The sequence below is a fragment of the Gallus gallus genome, chromosome 21, assembly GCF_016699485.2.
Source record: "Gallus gallus isolate bGalGal1 chromosome 21, bGalGal1.mat.broiler.GRCg7b, whole genome shotgun sequence".
Classification (NCBI taxonomy): Eukaryota; Metazoa; Chordata; class Aves; order Galliformes; family Phasianidae; genus Gallus; species Gallus gallus.
The window spans coordinates 660,608-680,318 of NC_052552.1; the positions used below are offsets into that span (position 1 = coordinate 660,608).

The following is a 19,711-nucleotide window of genomic DNA, read 5'->3' on the forward strand; positions in this document are numbered from 1 at the left end:
CAGCCCCTGGGCCACTCTCCAGCCCCGAGAAGAAGCTGCAGGGTCACCAAGGGATGGGGATGCAGTGGGCAGAGGAGGACACAGCCCCACACCCCTCGTCCCCACATGCGCTTCAACTCATGTGACCCCGACCATCGCCAGACCTTCTCCGAAGGGGATTTCATTTCCTTGTACATTTTTTTGCACTTTCTTATTGAAGACTTGAAGAGTTTGTCTGGAAGTGTGGGATGAGTTAAGAAGGGATACAGAATAACAGTATTTATGTCTGTTTTTATTGACATGTATCAGAGTTAAAGGGAGACCTGTTGGAAGCTCTGTTTCTAGTCCAGTTCCACGCTGACCGTTAGGCGCCAAGCTTACTCCTGTTCAGTAGCTTCCCTGTAAGTTCTATTTTTATGTCCTTTTTGTGTTTGAGCAAGCGCATGCCTGCCGCCGCCCTGCTGCAGCACAGGGAGCAGAGAGGAGGAGGAGGAGGAGAGGAGTCAGCTGCCACCTCTCCCAGCCCATCCCTGGGCTGCAGTGAGCCCTGCCCTGGGGTCCCTCTGCCTGCAGCCTGCCCTCGCCATGCTGCAGTGGGGAGAGCACGGTTGGGCAGGGCTGTGCTATGCTGTGCCGGCCCCCCTGTGCTCCCACTGCTTCTTTCTTCTGTCCTCTCTATGGCCACAAGCTGCCTGGAGCTGGGAGGGTTGTGGGGGCTGCTGTAGCAGAGCAGAGGGTGGCCGCACTGTTGCCTTTGTGCCTGGTGGGCTGCTATTTTGTGATACTGACTGCACCGTGGTGACCTTTCGTAGGAGGTTTATGGCACCTGTAACCAACACACTCACATTTACTTTGTACTCTGTGTGTTTCGGTTCATGTTCTCTGTGTTTTAATAAATCCTGTAAAAAGGAGGTGGGAGCAGCGTCGTTATTGTGCTGGCAATGAGGGGAGCTCTGCTTTTCCCCCCCTGGGACCAGGGTGGGAGGTGAGCACAATGCTTGGGGAGGGAGGGCCAGGAGCCAGCCCCTGCCTGGGCTCCCCCTGCTGCCCCCCTCGAGCCCACAGCCCTGAGCTGGGCAGTGGCATCAGGTGAGGTGGTGCTCAGTGACATCCCGCACAGGGGTGGGCGCACAGCTGTCTGTGTGTATACATGTATGTATATGTGCTTGCAGTATGTGTGCACGTATACACAGTGACACTGTAAGTTGCCTACAGATGCATGTAGATATGCAATTCTATATACCTGCTTATGTGTGTTTCTGCATGGTTTATGCAGGTATATAAAAATTGCAGCTCTCTCTTATCTATCCCTGTGCACGTGCACACACATTCACTGCTCCACCTCCCCATCTCCACGCAGCAGTGTGTGCTGTTTCCCCTGCACAGGGGGTGGGACCAACAGGTGCTGCCTGGGGAGGGGCTGTGTGGAGTCCCCACTCCCAGGGTTCCCACTGCCCACCCCTCTTCTCCTCCCCATCTCTCCTCCCTCACACCCATCCCAGGCAAGGGCACAGACGCAGCGTGCTGGGGCTGCAGAGCTGAGTGCCGGGAGAAGAGGTGATGGTGGTGTTGGTGTTGGTGTTGCACAGCAGCCTCTTACAGCCCCAGCGCAGATCTGGGCCAGCATCCAGCCCTGCCCACGCAATGCTCCTGTGGTGCTCCGAGCAGACCCGCACCCAACGGCCTCCTTGTCCAGAAACACAAAGTAAAGAAGAGAAGCAGCGGGGAGACGCATGCAACGGCCGCAGCCGCCGCCAAGGATGGCCCCCGCCGGCTGAGTCCTCCGCACGGTGCCAGGACAGCCCCCAGCAGCACAGCACAGAGCCTGGCCGTGTGCCCCTGTGGCTCCGAGTCCGGGCATGGGGTGTGCATTGCCCCAGCGCTCTCCCCGGCGGTGGCTTTCTTGCATTCAAATTAAATGTTATGTAGTAAGCGTTATGTTCTCTTGCAGCGACGTTTGGAACGGTTTCTCTACACTCTCGGCGTGCTGTTCTTGATGCGGTCCGCGCTCTCCACTTTGCTTCATCCAAGCGTAAGCAAGCGATCGGGCGGCGAGGCGGCGTGCTGGGGCGCGCCTAGGAGCGGTAGTCCTTCTTGCTGTAGGGTTTGTTGCCCAGGATGCTGTCAATCTCATGGACAATGGAAGACGACAGCTTGGGAAGGACCTGCACGGGAGCGCACTCAGAGCCGTGCGGGACGGCCCCGCATCCCACTCTGTGCCCTCTGCTCAGCGTCGCCACGCAGCAGTTTTGACTCATCTGCAGTGTGTGGCAGCACCGCGTGGCCGTACTGCTGCACGTCTCACCTGTATGGCTCCGATGTTCTCCATCAGCTGATCGGCATTGGAGGCTCCCAGCAGCACGGAGCTGACGCCCTCGTTGCGCAGGCACCACGCTGGGGATGCGTGCAGAGCTGAGCAGGGCCCGGCCGCTGCCCCCCACCATCCCCTCCCGTACCCCCTTACCGATGGCGAGCTGCGGCAGCGTGCAGCCCAGGCGCTCGGCGATGGCTTGCAGCTCCTTCAGCTTGGCCTGCTGCCGCCGGCCCTCCTCACTCAGGATCTTGTCCTTCAGCCACTGGTACCCCTGGGATGGGAGAGCAGTGAGCAGGAGGCTCCAAGGAGCCCCGAGACCCCTGCTCTACGTATCTCCCCACGGTGCTCACCTTCAGTGATGCTCTTGAGTACGGAGGAATGCCACCATCATACTTCCCTGAGACGATGCCGCACGCCAGCGGGGACCATGTCATGGCACCGACACCTGGGGCGAGCAGAGCAGAGAGTGACCTGGCCACTTTGCACGCTGCCTTCAGCCTGGGGTTGGGCAGCACTTGGGTGCAAGGGCCAGCTTGGAGGACAGGGGGGGGCAGCAGGGAAACCAGCCTGGGGAGCCAGGATGAGGTAAGCAAGAGCGGAGGTAGCTGGGGCACACGGGAGGGGATGGAGAGGGAGGAGCAATGGATGCAGCCCTCGGGAGAAGGACCCACGTGAAAGGGAGGCAATTGTTTTTTTCCCCCGCCTCCCCCCAAAAAATGACCTTTTCATCCCAGCAGCATATCCAGGCATGGGGCACAGCAGCCAGGGAGCAGCTCATGTGCTCCTGCACTGTTGGCTGCGGGACAGAGGGGGTCCTGGGGCCGGTACCTATCTTGTGGAAGAGCTCAGGCAGCTGCACCTCCACCTTCTCCCGCTGGAACATGTGGTACTCGGCCTGCTCGCAGATCGGTGGGATCAGGTTGAACTGCCGTGCCACTGAGTACGCCTCCTGCAACCCGGATTGGCACCATCAGCACACACCAACCCCGCTGCCATGGGGCAGGGATGTGGGCTCCGGGACCCCTCTACCACCCACACGTGGTCCCTACCATGATCTCCATGGAGCTCCAGCGTGACGTGCCCCAGTACATGGCCATCCCCTGGTTGATGACGTGGGTCATGGCGCGCACCGTCTCTGCCGGAGGAAGGGAGAGCAGCAGGCGGGCATTAGGGCACAGGGATGGGGTTGGGCCGTGCACATCTTGCAAGCAGTGTACATCCAAATGCCACACGGTGTGGAAATTAAAAGGGAATGGAAATTGACCCGCGAGAGAGAGAGGCTGCGGGGAAATCGCTTCTCCGCCATTAACGCGTTTCCAAACGTATTGAAAACAGACCCACGTCAAACCACACGGAGAGCATCACGTGGAAGCGGGCGGAGGTTGGTGTGGTTATGGCTGAGATGAGGAGGGAGGGACAAAAAAGTGATGGATGGTCCTCTGGGAGAGGTGACAGTCAGGAGAGGGCGCAGGAGGGCACTGAGGAAGGGATGCATTGGGGACGCAGCGCCGCTCCCAGGTAATGGGGCTGCAGCCGCCTCCGGTTCGTCCCAAAGCGCCCCACCGCAGAAATAAGTTAAAACAGGGCTTAAGGATATACAAAAGAGAGCACCCTCCCCAAACCCAGCGTTCTGTAGGTGTAGCCCATTCTGGGCTGTGCCACGGCCTGTGGGGGTGCGCGTCCCCAGGGCTGCGCTGGCATACAGTGCTTGCAAATGCTGCAGGAGGAGGGGAGCAGGTGGATGTTCCCACACCCTCCGGTACCAACCGGCTGGAAGCACAACTGCTGCGCCCACCGTGGCTCAGGGCGGTAGGAAATGCGGAGCTGAGGGATTCGCTGCTCCATCCCAGAGTGGTGCTGGGAGGAAGGGGTTGGGGCTGCCACAACTTCAGCCGGCACCAGGCTGCTCCGAACCATGCGGGCTGGGTTGCAAGCCAAGATGCCATGCCAAGTGAAGGAAGCGGGAAGGAGGACACGGCCGAAGTTTGGTTTAACAACACCAGCGCGTGCAGCAACAGCTCAGCTGAGCACGAGCTTTGTGTCAACCAAAGGCTTCAGCAGCCGGACCTGGCAGCTCAGCGTGGGGCTGCATGGAGAACGCCCAGTCCTGCACGCCAGCGGGGGATGCTGCGGGTGGCACAGGGTTACAGCCGGGTGCTGGGCTACACGGTGCCCCCAGGGTGCGCTGCATGAGGACAGACTGACAGCAGGAAGAGCTGCGTGCAGCGAGGACTGACGGCTTCACCCCGTCCTGAGCGCTCCCCGATGCCAGCGCCAGAAGCGCAATGCCGGAGCCATGCAGGGGAGGGGAGAGGATGGGATGGGAGCACAGCTGTCGGCTTTGTTCCTTCACTTGCAAGATGTTCTGGGGACAGGGGGGTATTTTGGTTTGGCTGTTGCTGCTGTTTTCCTTCGCGCATTTTATGGAGAGGGTTATTGAGGGGGGAAGGAATCAAAATTAATGACAAATGCGGGTTCTGTCTCATAAAATGCCACTGGGGTTCAGACTGCGGGTACGATGTACCTTCTATGATGAATGTTCTCGACTTGGAAGAACTAAATGGGTGCCCTGGTGATAAAAGAAAGATGTAGAGAGACCAGAGGTTACAGCCGCCGGTGTCACAGCGAAGGGCACAGCGGGGGATGGGGCCGCGCTCCCCCAGCACCACGGCAGCCCCCGGCCGCGCTCCTGGCACGGGGAGAGGGATGGATGCTCAGAGAGCTTTAACTGAAGGGGTTACGCTCCGTCGTGGGAAACACACTTTCAAAGGAAAGCCTGCCACAAGATGCATGGTTACAACCCACGGATGGCAATGGAATACGGCACACAGCATGCAGAAAACGGGGACAGAAGGGACGTGGCCCCGGAGCCGTGGGTAGGACACAGCGGCACGGCCACAGCGCGGCACCCACCTTCCATGGGCGTGTTGGGGTCGGGCCGGTTGGCGAACACCACGTCCACATAGTCCAGCTGCAGCCTCTCCAGCGATGCCTTCAGACCTGCGGCCGTGCAGCACAGTCAGGGGCAGCCCACGCCCTGCAGCGCACCCCGTACCCCGCAGACTGCAGCCATACCTTCAATGATGTGCTTTCGGGACAGTCCCCGCTCCGTCTCTGCTCTGAAAGAAGAGAAGGGGCAGTCGGAGCCCACTGCCGGCCGCAGCACTGCGGGGCAGGGCGGGTGCTACCTACTTTCCTCCCCAGAAGATCTTGGTGGTGATGACCAGGCTGGATCGTCTGCAGGGAGAAGGGCAGAGTCACACAACCGTAGGGTGATTAAAGCTGGAAAAGACCTCTAAGACCCCCCTAGGCCAACCATCAGCCCATCACCACCCGTACCCCCTCGCAGGATCATTGAGGTTGGAAAAGGCCTCTATGACCACCAACCCCAACCCCAGCCCATCCACTGTGCCCACCGACCACATCCACGTGTGCCACCTCTCTGTGTTGAACACCTCCAGGGTTGGGGATCCCACCGCTCCCCTGGGCAGCCGTGCCAATGCTCGGTCAACATGTGAGCCCCACACCCCACTCCTCCCAGCCCACGAGCATCGCAATTACCAAGGGAATCCGCTGCCTAAGAGCGAAGCAGTGTGGGATGCCGGACCTCGGGGGTGACACCTACCTCCAGCCCTTCTTCTTGATGATGTTTCCCAGCACAACCTCGGCCCTGCAAGGAAAGGGAGACATAAGCCTTGAGCTCTTTAGGCTGGAGCAGGAATTAGGTCAGAGACGCGTCAGTAATGAGAAGTGACTGCGAGCGGCGTTGGGACGCAGCGGGGAGCGGAGTGCTCCCCGACAACAGGAGCTGCTATTTTTAAGCAGCTGCGTGGGCCCACCCATCGCACCGCACAGCACCGGGGCCACCCCCAGCCCAGCATCAGCGGGGCTGAGCAGGACCAGGTCAGCACACACAGAGGCCGTGGGCCGGGACGGAGCCCTCGCCCTGGCAGGAGAGGCTGCGGTGGGATGGAAGGTTTGAGCAAATGCGAAATGACTTCCCAAAACGAGCGCGGAGAGGCGGAATGATTTAATTATTTCCACTCTCCAAACTTTCAAACCAACCTGCATGACAGCCGCTGTCCTCAGCGAGCAAACGGAGGGCAGCGGGCGGCGCGGGGATGGTGAGCGCCTATTAGCGCTCCTGGGGGGGACGTTCCTGCGTGCTGCAGGAGAGCATCCCTCCTTCCAAAGCCTCTCTCAAATATTTAGGAACTGGAGGGCCTGCAAGCACGCTTGTGCAGAAGGGCTTTGAAGACTGAATGAGCACCTGGGAACCGCGGGAGGGTGGAAATGCAGAGCGGAGGGAGAGGGCTGTGTGGGGTCGGGGGGCCGTGCGGGGTCGGGGGGTACCCAGAGCAATCCCTGCGGGCTGGGGCTGCTCCTGCTCAGCACATGGGACCGAGTGTGCAGAACGTGCCATTCCTCCCCCGGCACAGGTTTCTGCGTAATGCAGGAGTGGGTTTGAGGGGAAAAAAGGAGGCTCTGCCATTGTGTCGATACCCACAGTGCTGCTCTGCCTGCTAAATATATCCCAGCCCACAGCTGCGAGGGGGCTCAGGATGCGTCCCAAAGCACCTCCAGCTGAGGACCAGCGGGACGTGGCCGTGCTGAGGAGGAGCAGGGCTGGCGAGGAAGGCTCCCCACATGGTGCCAATGATACTCACTTGCCAGCAGCGTAGACTTCTGCTGTGTCGAACAGATTAATGCCGTTGTCGTACGCTAAAGTCATCAGCTGCTCGGCCATCTGCGGGGAGAAGAGGGGATGCCTGGGGATGGAGGCACCGAGGGCCGCAGCCCCAATGCACTCCGAGCTGCTGCTGAGGCTGCGTGCTGTGGGCGTGGGGTCCTCACCTCATCCGTGATCTGCCCTCCAAATGTCACCCATGTCCCTGCAGGGAGAGATGGCACACAGTGAGCGCAGCACGGCCGTGCCGCGTCCCCACCACCCATCCCCTCACAGAGTGGGGACAGAGCCGACTTCTCTGGCTCTGAGTGGCAGCTGGGAGCGCAGTGCTGCTGTGGGGCAGGATGGGGAGTGTGCACTCACCCAGGCCGAGGCAGGATACACGCAGCCCGGACTTGCCCAGGTTTCTGAAAGACAGAACCCCATTAGAGCAGCGGCCGGACAGCCACACCGTGCTCATCAATTCAGCTAATCACACAGAGAACCCTCCGGTGCTGCGCAGGTGGAACCCGCTCAGGAGGGCACAGGTGGAGAACGGCAGAGCACAGCAGCACTGAGCTCTGAGCCCTGAATCGTGGCTGGAGAAGTCAGGGTTGGATTTTATGGAACAGGGAGAGGAAGGAGAGGGGAAAGAGTGGCTGAGAGCACTGAGCCCTGGCCCCGGTCGCTGCTCTACTTCTGCAACCGAAATAAACACGGAGCTGTCGTGAGCCAGAAGGCACCGGAGAGAATGAACCACAAAAAGGGAATGTGGATGCAGCTCCTTCCAGAGACAGGAACTGCTGCCGGAGCAGCAGAACACTGAGCAATGGGGGCTGCGTGAGTGCATGGGGAAGGAGAAGAAAGAGGGGTACCCAGCGGGGGCACAGGGCAGCGGCCAGCCACGGGGACACGGGGACATGAGGACATGGGGATGCAGGACATGAGGACATGAGGACATGGAGACATGAGGACGTGGGGACGTGGGGACCTGCAGCTCATTGCCCACGGAACCGCGGCACCCCTGCGTGACACCCAAAACTCAGCACGGAGAAGTGGAGAACATTCTTTTGGGAAGGAATCCAGGCTGGCAGGCGTCCTTTCCGCCTTTGCCACAGTGATTGATGGCGCATTTTTACAAATCACAAAGGTTCGAACAACAAGCTTTAAAATAAATAAAGTGTAGGTGAGCTGCTGCTGCCCGCCCGCGCGCGGCCGCGTCGCGTAGCAACGTGCCACGTCCCGTGCCCACAGCAGGGGGATCCATCCCTGGGGTGAGGGGATGGACGACGGCGATGGCTATTAATTTCAGGCCGAGATTAATCAGGATGTTTTCTTTCTGCGCTGCTGCGTTATTGTCCAACATCTGGAAGGCGTGGGTGCTGCGGAGCAGATGCTCCGTGTCTCAGCCCCGTTTATTTTTAGCTTGCGTAGCAGAGGGCAGAGGTGATGGCTGTGGGCTGTCAGGGCAGGGGCAGCGATATGGAGAGGAACCAACCCGAGCCAGGAGTGTGGCACTGGGGCAATGGGAACTGCTCATGGCTTCCTGTATGCAAGGCTATGGGTCGCTCGCTCGCAGCAGTGTGGGGAGGGAATGAGCATCCCCTGCGTGGTCACAGCCCTCCAGGCATCACTTTGAGGAGTTTGTATGGAGCAGAGTGGGGACATCTGGGGAGCTTGGTGGCCCTGCTGCAACGCCATCACCATCACCTCCAGGGGTTGTCCTGGGGGACCCCAGAGGGGTGGCCCAAGGAGAGAGGAGCAGAGCAGAGCGCAGTGTGTGGAGCGCTGAAGATGCGTGGCCCTAGCACGGCTTGTAGGATGGCTGACCCAGCTAATGGGGATGCTAACAGGGGCTGATGGCTGATCTTGCCCCAGCAACACGCCTGCCTGCTGCACTTTGCATCCCAGCACCGTTCTGCTGGGCTGGAGCCTCTGCCATCCGCTGCAGCAGCGTTCCCTCATCTGCCCAGTGCCAGGCGCCCCGTGTGCACGCCGTGCTTCATCCCAAACCCGTGCACTGAGGGCTGAGACCTTGCCCTGAGCTCCAGGGGGTTCTGGCAGCACTGTACAGCCCCGATGCCATCACAGCCCACGGACGAATATGCACCGCAGAGCCCCAACGTCCCCGACATCCCTGAGAGCTGCTGCTCCCACGGCACCCACACCGCGGTCCTCCTGAGCCCCACAGCGCGCCGTGGGAGCGCTTTGTCCCCTCCTGTCCCACTGCTTTATGCTAAAAGCACACCGAGGGGAGAGAGAGCAAACTGCAAAGAAGGAAAGGAAGGTGAGCAAAGCGCACGGGGAGCGGAGCAGCACTTGTAGCACTGAGAAACCTACAGCCAGGAGGGGAGAGGGGGTCTGGGGAGAGCGCGGCACAGCCCGGAACCCCCTCCTCACAAATCCGGGGGGCATCCAAAGCACCCAAACCGGCAGCAGAACCCCGAACGCAGCACGTCCCTCCCCTACCTGTACTTCATGCCCGGCTGTTTGATGCTGGACTCGCTGGACGACGGCGCGTTCTGCACCGAGAGCTGCCCCAGGCTCCGGGCCACCATGGCCACCGCCCGGAATTTGCTGCGCGTGCCGAGGCTGGGGCTGCTGGCATTCTGCCTGTTCAGCCGGTCCTCCGCGCTCCGGCTCTTGATGCTGTGCTCGGAGCACACAAAGGAGACCTGCATGGTGCCCCGCTGTCGGGCTGCGGGTTCGCTCCTCCCCGGGGCTCAGCCCCACGCTCCTCCCGGTGCGGCGCGGCGCGGCGGGGGCCGGGGACGGCGGGGAGGGCTTCCCCCAGACGCGTGGCTCCGGAGGTGCGGGGGAGCGCCGGCGCTCGCCTGCCCGAGGCTGAAGGCAAACTTCGAGTCCTGCGTGCCGCCGACGCCTCCGGCGGTGCCGCGTCCCTACGCCCAGGCTGCTCCCGGACGGCGGACGCGTGTCCCCCGTAGGGTCGGTGCCCGGGACGGGGGCACCGAGGGCACCGCGCTCCCACGGCCCCCCGGCATCGCCCGTGACCCTCCCGCGGCCGCGGAGGCGGCAGGAGCGCGGCAGCAGCCTAAATTTAGACGGCCAACTCCGCGCGGCAGAGCCCTCCTCCTAACGTCGGCGGAGCATCACTCAGCCAACATGACGGCTGCGGGGCTGGGGGGGAGGCACGGCTTAGATCGGCTCCGGGCCATCAATATTTGATGAGTTTTAGGAAGCGAACAAACAACGGCGGGGCAGGCGGGGAGGCAGAGCGTGACCGCTCCCCCCGCCCCGTGCTGGGGAGCCGCGCGCCCCCGGTACGTCCGCAGCGCGTGCACCGCCAGCGCTCCCGGGGGGCGGCAGCCCGGTGGGTTTGAAGCTGGAGCCGCTTCGTGCTGCGCCCCGAGCGCCTCTTCCCCGAAACTTCCCCAGACGAGAGCTGCAGCGATTAAGTGAAACCCAAACCCGGCGTCTCCTCTGAAGGACGGAGCCGCGGCGGTGCCGATGGCCGCCTGGCTCCGGGCTGTGCGCAGCAGCTGCCCGTGTGCCCCCGGTGATGCAGGCGGCTCCAGTGGTCGGGAAGTAATGGGCTGAGCGGGAGGGATCGCCCACGCGGCCACAGACTGCGCTGATTCCTACAGCGGAGAGAAGCGGCGCGGGGCCGTGGGTCGGCTTGGGGGGTGCGCGGGGGATTACGTAAACTCGGCCTCCGGCGCAACGAGAGAATCTGTAATCTGCTCGGGTTTCCCTCTGCCTCCAAGCTGCTCTGCTCGGGCAGCGGGGATGGGTGATGTGGACCCTGAGAAGCCGGCACACGTTGCAGCAGCGCGGCTGCATCCCCACCGAAGAGCATCGCTGCTGCCTTCCCGGTGCCTCCCCCGGGCACCTTCCCACGGGCACGAAATCACAGGCGCTTTTGCAGCCCCCCCAGCCCCGTGTTAATCTGCCCGCAGCCTGAGCCCAGATTACGGCTCCCGCCAGCAGCTTTCGCCCGAAGGAACAGCTGCAGATCTGTGGGAGCAGCCCCGCCGGGCCCCCCCAAGCCCTGCACCGGGCCTATGGCAAGGGGGTGCCCGAGGGCTGTGCCCGCACGCGCCTCACTCCATCAATAAATAACCACTGCATGAATAGTGAATGAGCCATTGCCACGGTGTAAATGTTACCTCTGCTTATTCTGAAGCGGAAGCTCCCGCTGCCCTCTCCTCCACGGGGGCTGCTTTCTCCCCTCCCCCCCGGCAGCATCATGAAAGCTGAGATACCGACGCAGCGCTCACCGCCCTCACCTCCATGCAACATTAATGGCGCACTGCTGGCCCTGCGCTTGCAGGCGCTGTGCACTCCGTTGGCTCAGCTCTGTCCCCTGCCCCGTGCTCTGGTGCTGCATTTCACAGCTGGGGGAGTGCAGCTGCGCACCGTGCATTGGCACTCACCAACTTCGTGCCAACAGTGGAGGTAAAGTGAAGAAAAGACGAGAGCACCGAACTGCGCCAACAGGAATGCACCGATTTGCTCCGGCCTCTCCTGCACACACCGTGCCGGGCAGCACGGCACAGCGCCGGGCACACACGGAACATGTCGCCACGTCCCCTGCCCTGTTGCCACCCTGCTCCCGTGCCAGGGGACGTTTGGCCACGGCCCTTACCTGTACCTCATGCCTGTGGTGCATGCCGTGCAGCCATCCAGCGAGAGCCCGTGTGTCCGCAGGAACTCCTCCAACGTCTTGGCCTGTGCTGCCGCACGCACGTCCCGCAGCCGCCGCAGCTCCAGAGCGTCCGCCCGGCGCGGCGGCTGCAGCCCCCAGTCGGTGTGGTGCCGGCTGGCCACGCTGCGCAGGCTCTCGCTGTACGTCATGGACAGCATTTTGCTGCCCGAGCGCGGGGGCTGCGGGGCGGGCGGCGGTGCTCAGCGGGCGGTGGGGACACTCGGCTGTCCCCGGACCCCACAGCACTGTGCACGGCATGGGGATGGAGGGAGGAGCCGGCCGTAGGTAGCACAACAACCGGCTGAAGCGGGAAAGCCAGGGTGCCAAAGAAATGGGACATGCGGCGCAGCAGCGGGGAAGGGAAGGTGATCACACTGCGCACACAGCACAGCCATAGGTGTGAGGCTCCAGTGCCTCCCGCCCTGGTTGTTGCTGTGTGCTGTGTGCCACGTGCTGTCCACGTGGGGACCCACAGGGATGTGTCCCGGCAGCGGTGGGCACACGGCTGCCCGTGTCGGGGTGCTGCAGTCCGTGCCACCAGCCAACACCGCAGCACTGACAGCGCACTGCGACCAAAGGGGTGGCACTGATTTTCCCCTGTTGCTCTCCCTGGGACTCCCACTGCGCTCAGTGCCTGCAGAGAGCAGCCGATGCCTGGGAGCTCCGTATGGGCGATGGGCGCGGAGCAGAGTCTGCCTGCACCCCACTGCCATGGGGCATCCTTTCCTTTTCCTGTGAAGTTCAGTTTTACAGCAGTTCTACGGCACAAAGTGCGCTTTTGTACTCAAGTCTGACCTCAAGCAAAAAAGCAAGAATGGGAAAGAAAGAGCTTTAGCTTGCAAAGAATTACCAAAAACCCCAGGGAGCTCCCGCGATAAACAGCGCTTTTTGGAAATGCTCTGGAGCTCCTCGTGTGCGGGAAAGCAACCCAGTGTGTTCCTAAAGCACAGGGAAGTGCAAAAAGAGGATCCCCTACCTGAGGTCAAAGCCACAAAGCGCCCACTGCGGCGATGCGCTGAGCGCAGCACTCCCTGGGTACCCCCACGTCCCTGCAGTGGGGCTGCAGGGCTGAAAGCAAACCCCCCCCACCTCCGGCACCCCCCAGATCTGCAGTGCCGGCACTGAGCCCTCCTCTGTGGCTGACAGACCTCACACACAACCCCACTGGCTGCCCCTCACTGTGCAGCCGGAGGAGTGCAAAGCGCTGCTCCTCGGGCTTCATCTCACTGCAATTAAATTAAAGCGGCGGATGGAGTCGGAGGGGGGCGGTCGGAGCCGCTCGGAGCAGCGAGGCGGTAATTAACGGCGTGCCCTGCACTGACACCTCTGTGATTTTTGGCTGAGCAACATCGCCATGCAGCGGGGAGAGCACCGGGCGCAGCCACGGGCAGCTTATTAGCACAAACTTTCTGCGAACTGAAGAGCGAGAAGCAACGGCTCAGCCCGGGGCTGGAGAAGCCGGGCAGCGACGTGCCACGGTGGGAAGCACCCATCCTGGCTCTGCGTGCCGCCATCACCCCGTGCCCCCATCTCCAGCCCACGGGGCCCTAGCACCGCATGGAGGAGTGAGCTGCGATGCGATGCCTCTGTCCCAACCCATAGCCCGGGCTGTCACAGCCTGCAACAACACCTGCCACAAGAAGCCCAAACGAAGCCCTCCCCAGCCAAGCAGGTCGGCGGCACACTGCAGCCCCGGCACGGAGCGCAGCCCCCGCTCACAGCCCCGAGTGCCGCGCTGGCGCCTCGGACTCACCCGGCTTCTGGGGTTCCTGCTCATTAAAAAGGAAAGCTCTGGCTGTTAGGGTTCCCTCAGACAGCTATAAGGGAGGCACAGCTGTGGTTTTTTTCATGGAGGGGAGTGTCGGCGCGTAGCATCCAAAGCAATTGGTGAACACAAGTCCCCCCAGAGTCAAGTTTTTGAGCGGCGCTCCATTAGCCCTATTAGGGTATTTTCTTCCTAGCGAACAGGAGCTCAATTATTCATGACTTCTTCGCTAAAAGCCTGTGGATGTGCAGCTGCTTTATGAACGCTGGCATCGCTTCCTCCGCCCGGAGCCGACCCTCACCGGCGGCTGCAGCGCGGCGCCTTGCGGTGCCACGGGCTGAGCTGTGCGTCCACGGGACACAGCCATCCCTGCAGTGCCAGGGGACCGAAATGCCAGCACCTCTGGGTGGACACACATCTCCCAAGCACAAGTTCGTCTCCTTCTCGCCACCCTCACCCCATCCGTGCGCTGTGTTTGGGGACGCAGACTCAATGCATCACTCCTCGTGTTGCTGTGGGCCCTCTTCATAGCCCACAGCGCCCTGCTGGCACACTGCGCCGGGGAAAAGTGCCTTTTTAATTTTAGGCAGTAAAAGGTTGGGTAAAAAAAAAAAAGCTATCTGCGGTCTTAGGTATCAGTTAATGACGTTTCTCTTAATGCAAGGAGCAGATGAGAGGGCTGGGCGGGTGCCCGGAGCACCCCCTGGGAACGGCTAACAGCCCGGCTGCTCTCCGCACAGCACCAGCCCCACATCCCGGCCCTCCCGGTGCTCCCCATGCCCCAGCCGGGTCCTTTGGTGTGCAGCTGCCCACAGCACAGCCGGCATACACGGACATGGGGTGTCCCGGCCTGGCAAAGCCCCAGACAGGACCTTGGCACTAGCGGGGGTCGCCCCACCGGGGGCCATCTCTGCTTCCCAGAGGCGTTTTTAGGGAGAAAGAAAGGACGCGGTTACCTGTAGAACTGGAGCTGGCGCTTGGGGCTCCCATACCTCGCGCTTCCGACAGCAAGGAAGGAGGAGAGAGAAGAAAGATGCCACAAAGCGCGTTAGCAGAGTGGGGAGCGTGGCAGCGCCGCGCAGCTCAGCCAGGACGGGGCACCGCCAAACCCACGAGCGCTGCGCGGCGTACCGGCAGGGATCGGCTCTTCAGATATGGGGTGTCGGCACCCGGGGGCTGCCCGGGGCTCTGCTCACGTGGCTGCTCACCTGTAGATCATGCCGGGGGAGCCCGTCTGCCTCAGCGAGAGTCGTGCCGGGGAGTCCGTGGTGGATTCCGGATACATGGAGCCAGCCTCGCCAACCTCGCCCCGCGCGCTGCCTCACCCCCTGCAGAAAGAGGAAGCCGGGTTGAATCGGCAGAGTTGGAGTGTGAGAGTGACGGTGCTTCCTGTCGCTGGCCGGATGGGTGCGCGGTGCGGTGCGGGTATGGCACAGCTCTGCCATCCCGCCTGGGATCCGGCACCGCGACCGTCACCGTCACGGCTCTGCTCACCCCACGTCGCCCCACAGCCCACCCCATGCCACCAGCCCCCCTTACGGGCTCCCAAACCCCTGCCCCTTGATGGAAGGCAGCGCGCCACATGGCAGCTGATGCACACAGCGGGACCACAGCTGTGTGTGCTTGGGTGGCATGGGGGATGCTGCGCCCAGCCTGACCCATTGCTGTGCTGCGGGGTGCAGAGCGGGGCTGCCTGCTGCTGTGCTGCTGCCTGTGCTGCTTCCTGCCCTGCTGCCCGCCCTGCTGCCCCGAGCGTGCTCTTGCGACACAGCAGGAAGCAGTGAAGAAATTCAGGGCCTGCAAAATTCAACATTTTGCTGATGGGAGGGAAAAAAAAAAAAAACCCCACACGACGCTGCAGCATCCCCCAGAGGCTCCCCCTGCAGGGTGTGCGTTATTCCCACCCGCACCAATCCCCGCGGCCGTTCTGCCTCACGCTATTGTATTGGGGAGGGGGGGGGAGGAATGCAGGAGGGGAAGGGCGGGATTTTAATCTTTCAAATTCAAATGATCCCTCCATAGGCGCACAGCACCGAATCTCTGCGCTGCAGACGGTGAGCCGCTTTCTGCCCTGGATTTGGAGCGAGATATTTCCGTGCCGCTCCTCCAGCGGTCGCACAGCCCGGCGTGGCACGCACGCATCCCGCTGCATCCCCTGCAGCCCGCACGGCCCAATGGCAGCGGCTGCGGCGGCGGAGCCGTCCCCACGCTGCAACCCTGCAGCAAACCCTGCGCAGAGCGGGAGCGGCCCCGCGGCTCTCTCGTCTGCTCCCGGCTGCAGCCGCAGCGCCTCGCACGAGAAGGAACGGGGTCATTGCAGCTCAGAGCAAGGACGGGTTCGGCTGCTGAATGCCGGGAGACAGCTGCTCTCTGCCGCACCGCTCCCTGCAGCGACGCGACCCGCGCTGCTGCAGTGTCACCCGGATGCGCTGAGCGAGAGCGATGCTGCCAAGTGCCGCAACCCCATCGCGGCCCCTGGGGGGTGCCTGGGAGTCCGCATCACTCCTGCAGCACGAGCACCTTCCCCGCCGGGGCTCAGCAGCCCCACGGGCAGGGCTGGATGGAGGGTCCCCAAACGCTGCAGGGGGTGTCCCTATGAGGGGGCAGTGGGAAGGGCAGTGAGGGCAGCAGCAGCGTTGCTCCTGCAGACAGAACCTTGCATGCACAGCACCTCCCGCCGCACGTTAATGTTCCTGCGGTGCACTCCGTGCCCTCCCCAGAGGAGTGAAGAAGCAAAGCGCTGAGGCTGAGGGGAGTTGCATGCAATGTGGGGCGCCTGCAGGGGACAGAGACCCTGCACTGAGCCACAGCCGGGCACGGACTGCTCTGTGCCTGCATGAGAGGGAGGTGAAAGAGGCCAGAAACTGAGGCTCAAAACGAATGCACAGCATAGCAGTGGCTCATTTGGAGTGTTCTGGATAGCTGTGGCAGTGCCGGCCCTGCAGCCCGCAGTGGGTTGGCTGTGGGCAGCGTGGGATGCACCCGGCCCTGTTTGAGGAACTTGAGGCAGAGCTGTGACCACTCTCAGGGGGACCCGCTGGTGGCACTGAGATGCAGAAGGGGATGGGAGGCCCACAGGGTGCCTTCTTCCAGCATGGAGCAATGGGTCCTGCCCTGGCTGTAAAGGAAAGCAGCATGCCATGGGGCAGCCAGCACAGTGCAGGGCAGCACCGGAGAGCCGGGGCCAGGGCGTCCCTCCAGAAGCTCAGAGGCAACATCCCTGGCCTCACAGTGCCATCATGTTCCTATTTCCCCTGCTGGAGGCTGAGATGATGCCTGCAGCTTCAGCTTCATCAGGGCAAAACTCACTGGGAGGCCCCAGCTGCACTGGTGGTGCAGGGTGGTGCACGGAAACAGAAGTGTTTTCTTCTGTGGGGTACTGGGAATAAAGGTGTGGGATGTGCTCAGGACATGGGGGCAAGGGGTGTCCTGAATGCTTCCATCCCCATCCTCATCCAAATCCCTATCCCTGTGATGGTTGAGGAGAGCCACTGGGATGCTGGAAGGATTGATGGCTAAGAAGGCCCGGAGCAGAGGCTCTGCCTGAAGCACTGCTTGAAGGCTTTAAGACTCATTCATTAGTGTTAATTGCTGAGATCTAACAGCGTGGTTTTATCCTGGTCTCCACAAGATGTGGTACAGACATGGGAACGTGCTGGCAGAGATCAGACAGGCAGCACCTACCCCATGGATGAAGTGATGCCAAAAGACCAAAGTGAGAGCCCATGTCTGTTTCTTGGCCAGGAGGTCTCCTTTGGGTAGAGCCACCACGTGATGCTCACGTGCCCCAGCCAGCCCCAGGCACACCCATGAGCATCCCCAGCTCCGGCAGCAGCAGCCCAGTGCACGGGGTGGGCACTGATCTGCTGGCTCTGCTTCCAGTAGCAGACCTGGCACCAGGCTGTTGGATGTCCCCAGGGGATAGCACCAGCTGTGGGTGGCTGCTACATGGGAAACGTTATGGGCACAAATGTCCCACCGAGTCCCCGAAAGGCTGGATTGATGCTTGCCCCTTCCAATGACCTGTGTGGCTGTCATTGCCATGGCTGGGGCATGGCAGAGGCCGGGCTGAGTCTGAGAAGGCGGTGGAGGGGCAGTGGGACCCTCCCCTGGGCACCGAGCCCCTGCCCAGCTCCCAGCCCTCCACATGCCCTCATCACCTGCCCCCTCCCAGCCCTCATCACCCACGATGTAGGTGAGACCGCACAGAGCCTCTCCCCACTCAAGGTGCCCATTCTGAGATTGCTATTTTTTTCCCCCCTGGATTTGGTAAACAGCATCCTCAGCGGATTCCCCCCCCCCCCAAACATGCTATGGAAAAGATGACTTAAGGACGATTACTCATTGCCCTGCTGTGACTTGCAAATGCTTCGCACGTCCTCTGCATCCCCGGGTCCCCGCATGCCTGGGTCCCCATGTCCCCATGTCCCCATGTCCCTGCTCACAGCAGTACCTGCAGGGCTGCAGGCAGCACCTGTGTCCCCGCAGGTCCCCGCAGAGCCGGGCCAGCCGCAGCCACACTGCAGCTCCCTGCAGCAGCTCGGGCGTGCAGGTATGGCACAGCCCATTCATTCTAACACCAGGAGATCCGCCCGGCAGGGATTGAGCTGCAACACGTGAGGCCGCCTGCTCTTCCCATGCACTCTGAAACAGCACCACTCAGCTCCCAGAGTCAGTGACAAACCCGATAATCACATGTGGGCCCATCGCGGGCCATTATTCCTTTTCACATCCGCGTATGTGAGCACAGAAGTAACGCTGCACCCCAACACCCGTGGCGTGCAGCCCTGCAGGGACTCACTGCATCCATCCGGGCAGGATGCAGCACTGCATCTGCGGGCGAGGCACAAACAGCCGCACCGCACCGCACCGCACCGCACCGCAACGACCCGGCCCCACCGCACCGCACCGCACCGCACCGCACCGACCCGGCCCCACCGCACCGCACCGCACCGCACCGCAGGACCCCGCGGCGCGCACCCACCTCTCCTCCGCGGCGTGCGGGCGGGCAGAGCCAGCCCTCCCCGAAAGTTTGTCCTCCTCGGCGATGAAGATGCGCGGTCGGGAGGGAAAAAAAAAAAAACCAACAAAAAAGACCCACAGAACCGAGACGCAAATCAGCTGACGGCGGCGAGATGGAGGCTCTGCAGATCTGGGAGCGCGGTGCCAGGTGCCGGTCCGCAGCGAGCGCCGAGCAGAGGGCGCGTTTACCCCATCCCTCCGCGCCCCAACGCGGTGCTGGTGCGGTGGGGGGGGGGGCGGCCCCGCCGCTCGGATCGGCGCTCCCGCGCCGCCGCCGCCGGAACCGCGCAGTGCGGGCGTGCGCAGCGCAGCACCGTGCGGGACAAAGGGCTGCGGGGGGGGGGAGCGCCTTCCGACCGCGTCGGTGCCGCTCTGAAGGAATAGAGAATACGGCAGCGCGGGGATGGGGCAGGGCTGAGCGGAGCGGGGGCGGGGGTGCCGGCACCGGAGCTGCGGAGATCCGAGGACAGAACAGGACGTGCACCAGCTTGGCGTCCTCGGCGCTGCCCCAGAGAGCAGACAGAGCCAGGACGACGTGCCGGCACCCAGCGCCGCCGCCAGAATCCCACGGGGCTCAGCTGGGCTCGAGGCGCAGCACCGCATCTCGGGACCCCACGGCGCTGGGTCACCTCCAGGCCACCCCTCGCGGCGCCGGGACCGGGGGCTGCTCCAGCCCCGAGCCTTCCTCCTGGCACCAGCAAACAACGCGTGCCTCTGTCTTTGCACCAAGAGCTCCTGGTGTGCGCTAAGAGGTGCCCCGCTGGCAGCGGTTGCTGCTTTTTAATTAATTGGCTTTTGCTGTTTTTGCCATCTTGGAGAGCTCCTCCCCAAAATGTGTGCTCTGGAGGTGGAGGGGAAACACCTGCACAATCCCGGCTCTGTGACAGAGCTGACCCTGCCCAGGTTTAGCAGCAGAAACAGAGGCCAGGAGAGCAGCAAGGAGTGCCGTTTCAGAAGCGTGCAGCTCGCGGTTGGCACTGGGATGGGAAAGCAGGAACCCACACTCTGTGCCGCACACGGGATATGGGATGGCGGCTCAGAAAGACAAGGAAAGGCACCTGCCTCAGGAGTCCCAGAACAGCCCGAAATTCAGCCTTGTTGTGGTTGTTATCGCACTCGGATGGTGAAAAGCCAACGGGGCTCTGTGCGCAGACGTGGACCCAGCAGTGCCACGGCCGCCGGGACTGACGGCACCGCCGTCAGCACAGCCAGAAGATCGTCCTCTGTTCTGCAAACCCAGCCTGTGGGCGCGCTGCCCGGCACGGGAAACGCGAGGAGAAGCCAACGCCGAGATTTTAC

The 19,711-nt window shown here is 62.4% G+C and overlaps 2 protein-coding genes and 1 long non-coding RNA gene across 13 annotated transcripts in view; 2 read left to right on the forward strand and 1 right to left on the reverse strand.

The window, feature by feature from the left end:
• CHD5 (chromodomain helicase DNA binding protein 5) overlaps nucleotides 1-890 on the forward strand; it is a 28,005-nt gene extending 27,115 nt beyond the window's left edge. The window contains 1 exon segment of the mRNA XM_025142683.3: nucleotides 1-890. Coding sequence (XP_024998451.2) covers nucleotides 1-205 — 205 coding nt within the window. The 3' untranslated portion in view covers nucleotides 206-890.
• Nucleotides 251-19,711, reverse strand: part of KCNAB2 (potassium voltage-gated channel subfamily A regulatory beta subunit 2) — a 20,406-nt gene continuing 945 nt past the window's right edge. Inside the window, exons 1-17 of one of the 10 annotated variants that reach the window (XM_015297066.4) lie at nucleotides 18,375-18,638; nucleotides 14,599-14,718; nucleotides 14,347-14,388; nucleotides 7,344-7,387; nucleotides 7,148-7,185; nucleotides 6,961-7,040; nucleotides 5,919-5,963; nucleotides 5,486-5,530; nucleotides 5,369-5,412; nucleotides 5,207-5,293; nucleotides 4,818-4,862; nucleotides 3,343-3,428; nucleotides 3,122-3,242; nucleotides 2,644-2,738; nucleotides 2,444-2,564; nucleotides 2,285-2,373; nucleotides 251-2,144 (exon numbers count right to left, since the gene is read on the reverse strand). In XM_015297066.4, coding sequence (XP_015152552.1) covers nucleotides 2,055-2,144; nucleotides 2,285-2,373; nucleotides 2,444-2,564; nucleotides 2,644-2,738; nucleotides 3,122-3,242; nucleotides 3,343-3,428; nucleotides 4,818-4,862; nucleotides 5,207-5,293; nucleotides 5,369-5,412; nucleotides 5,486-5,530; nucleotides 5,919-5,963; nucleotides 6,961-7,040; nucleotides 7,148-7,185; nucleotides 7,344-7,387; nucleotides 14,347-14,388; nucleotides 14,599-14,675 — 1,149 coding nt within the window. In that variant the 5' untranslated portion in view covers nucleotides 14,676-14,718; nucleotides 18,375-18,638 and the 3' untranslated portion in view covers nucleotides 251-2,054. Of the gene's footprint in view, nucleotides 2,145-2,284; nucleotides 2,374-2,443; nucleotides 2,565-2,643; nucleotides 2,739-3,121; nucleotides 3,243-3,342; nucleotides 3,429-4,817; nucleotides 4,863-5,206; nucleotides 5,294-5,368; nucleotides 5,413-5,485; nucleotides 5,531-5,918; nucleotides 5,964-6,960; nucleotides 7,041-7,147; nucleotides 7,186-7,343; nucleotides 7,388-9,428; nucleotides 13,944-14,346; nucleotides 14,389-14,598; nucleotides 14,725-18,374; nucleotides 18,639-19,711 lie in introns of those variants that run through there. The other 9 variants (XM_015297065.4, XM_015297067.3, XM_046903214.1 and 6 more) reach the window with 9 other exon arrangements.
• Nucleotides 2,025-3,556, forward strand: LOC121107367. 2 transcript variants are annotated; one of them, XR_005841392.2, is made up of 2 exons: nucleotides 2,025-2,878; nucleotides 3,028-3,556. It is a non-coding gene; the product is annotated as an uncharacterized LOC121107367 (long non-coding RNA). The 2 variants fall into 2 exon arrangements; XR_005841391.2 differs by having other exon boundaries at nucleotides 3,031-3,556.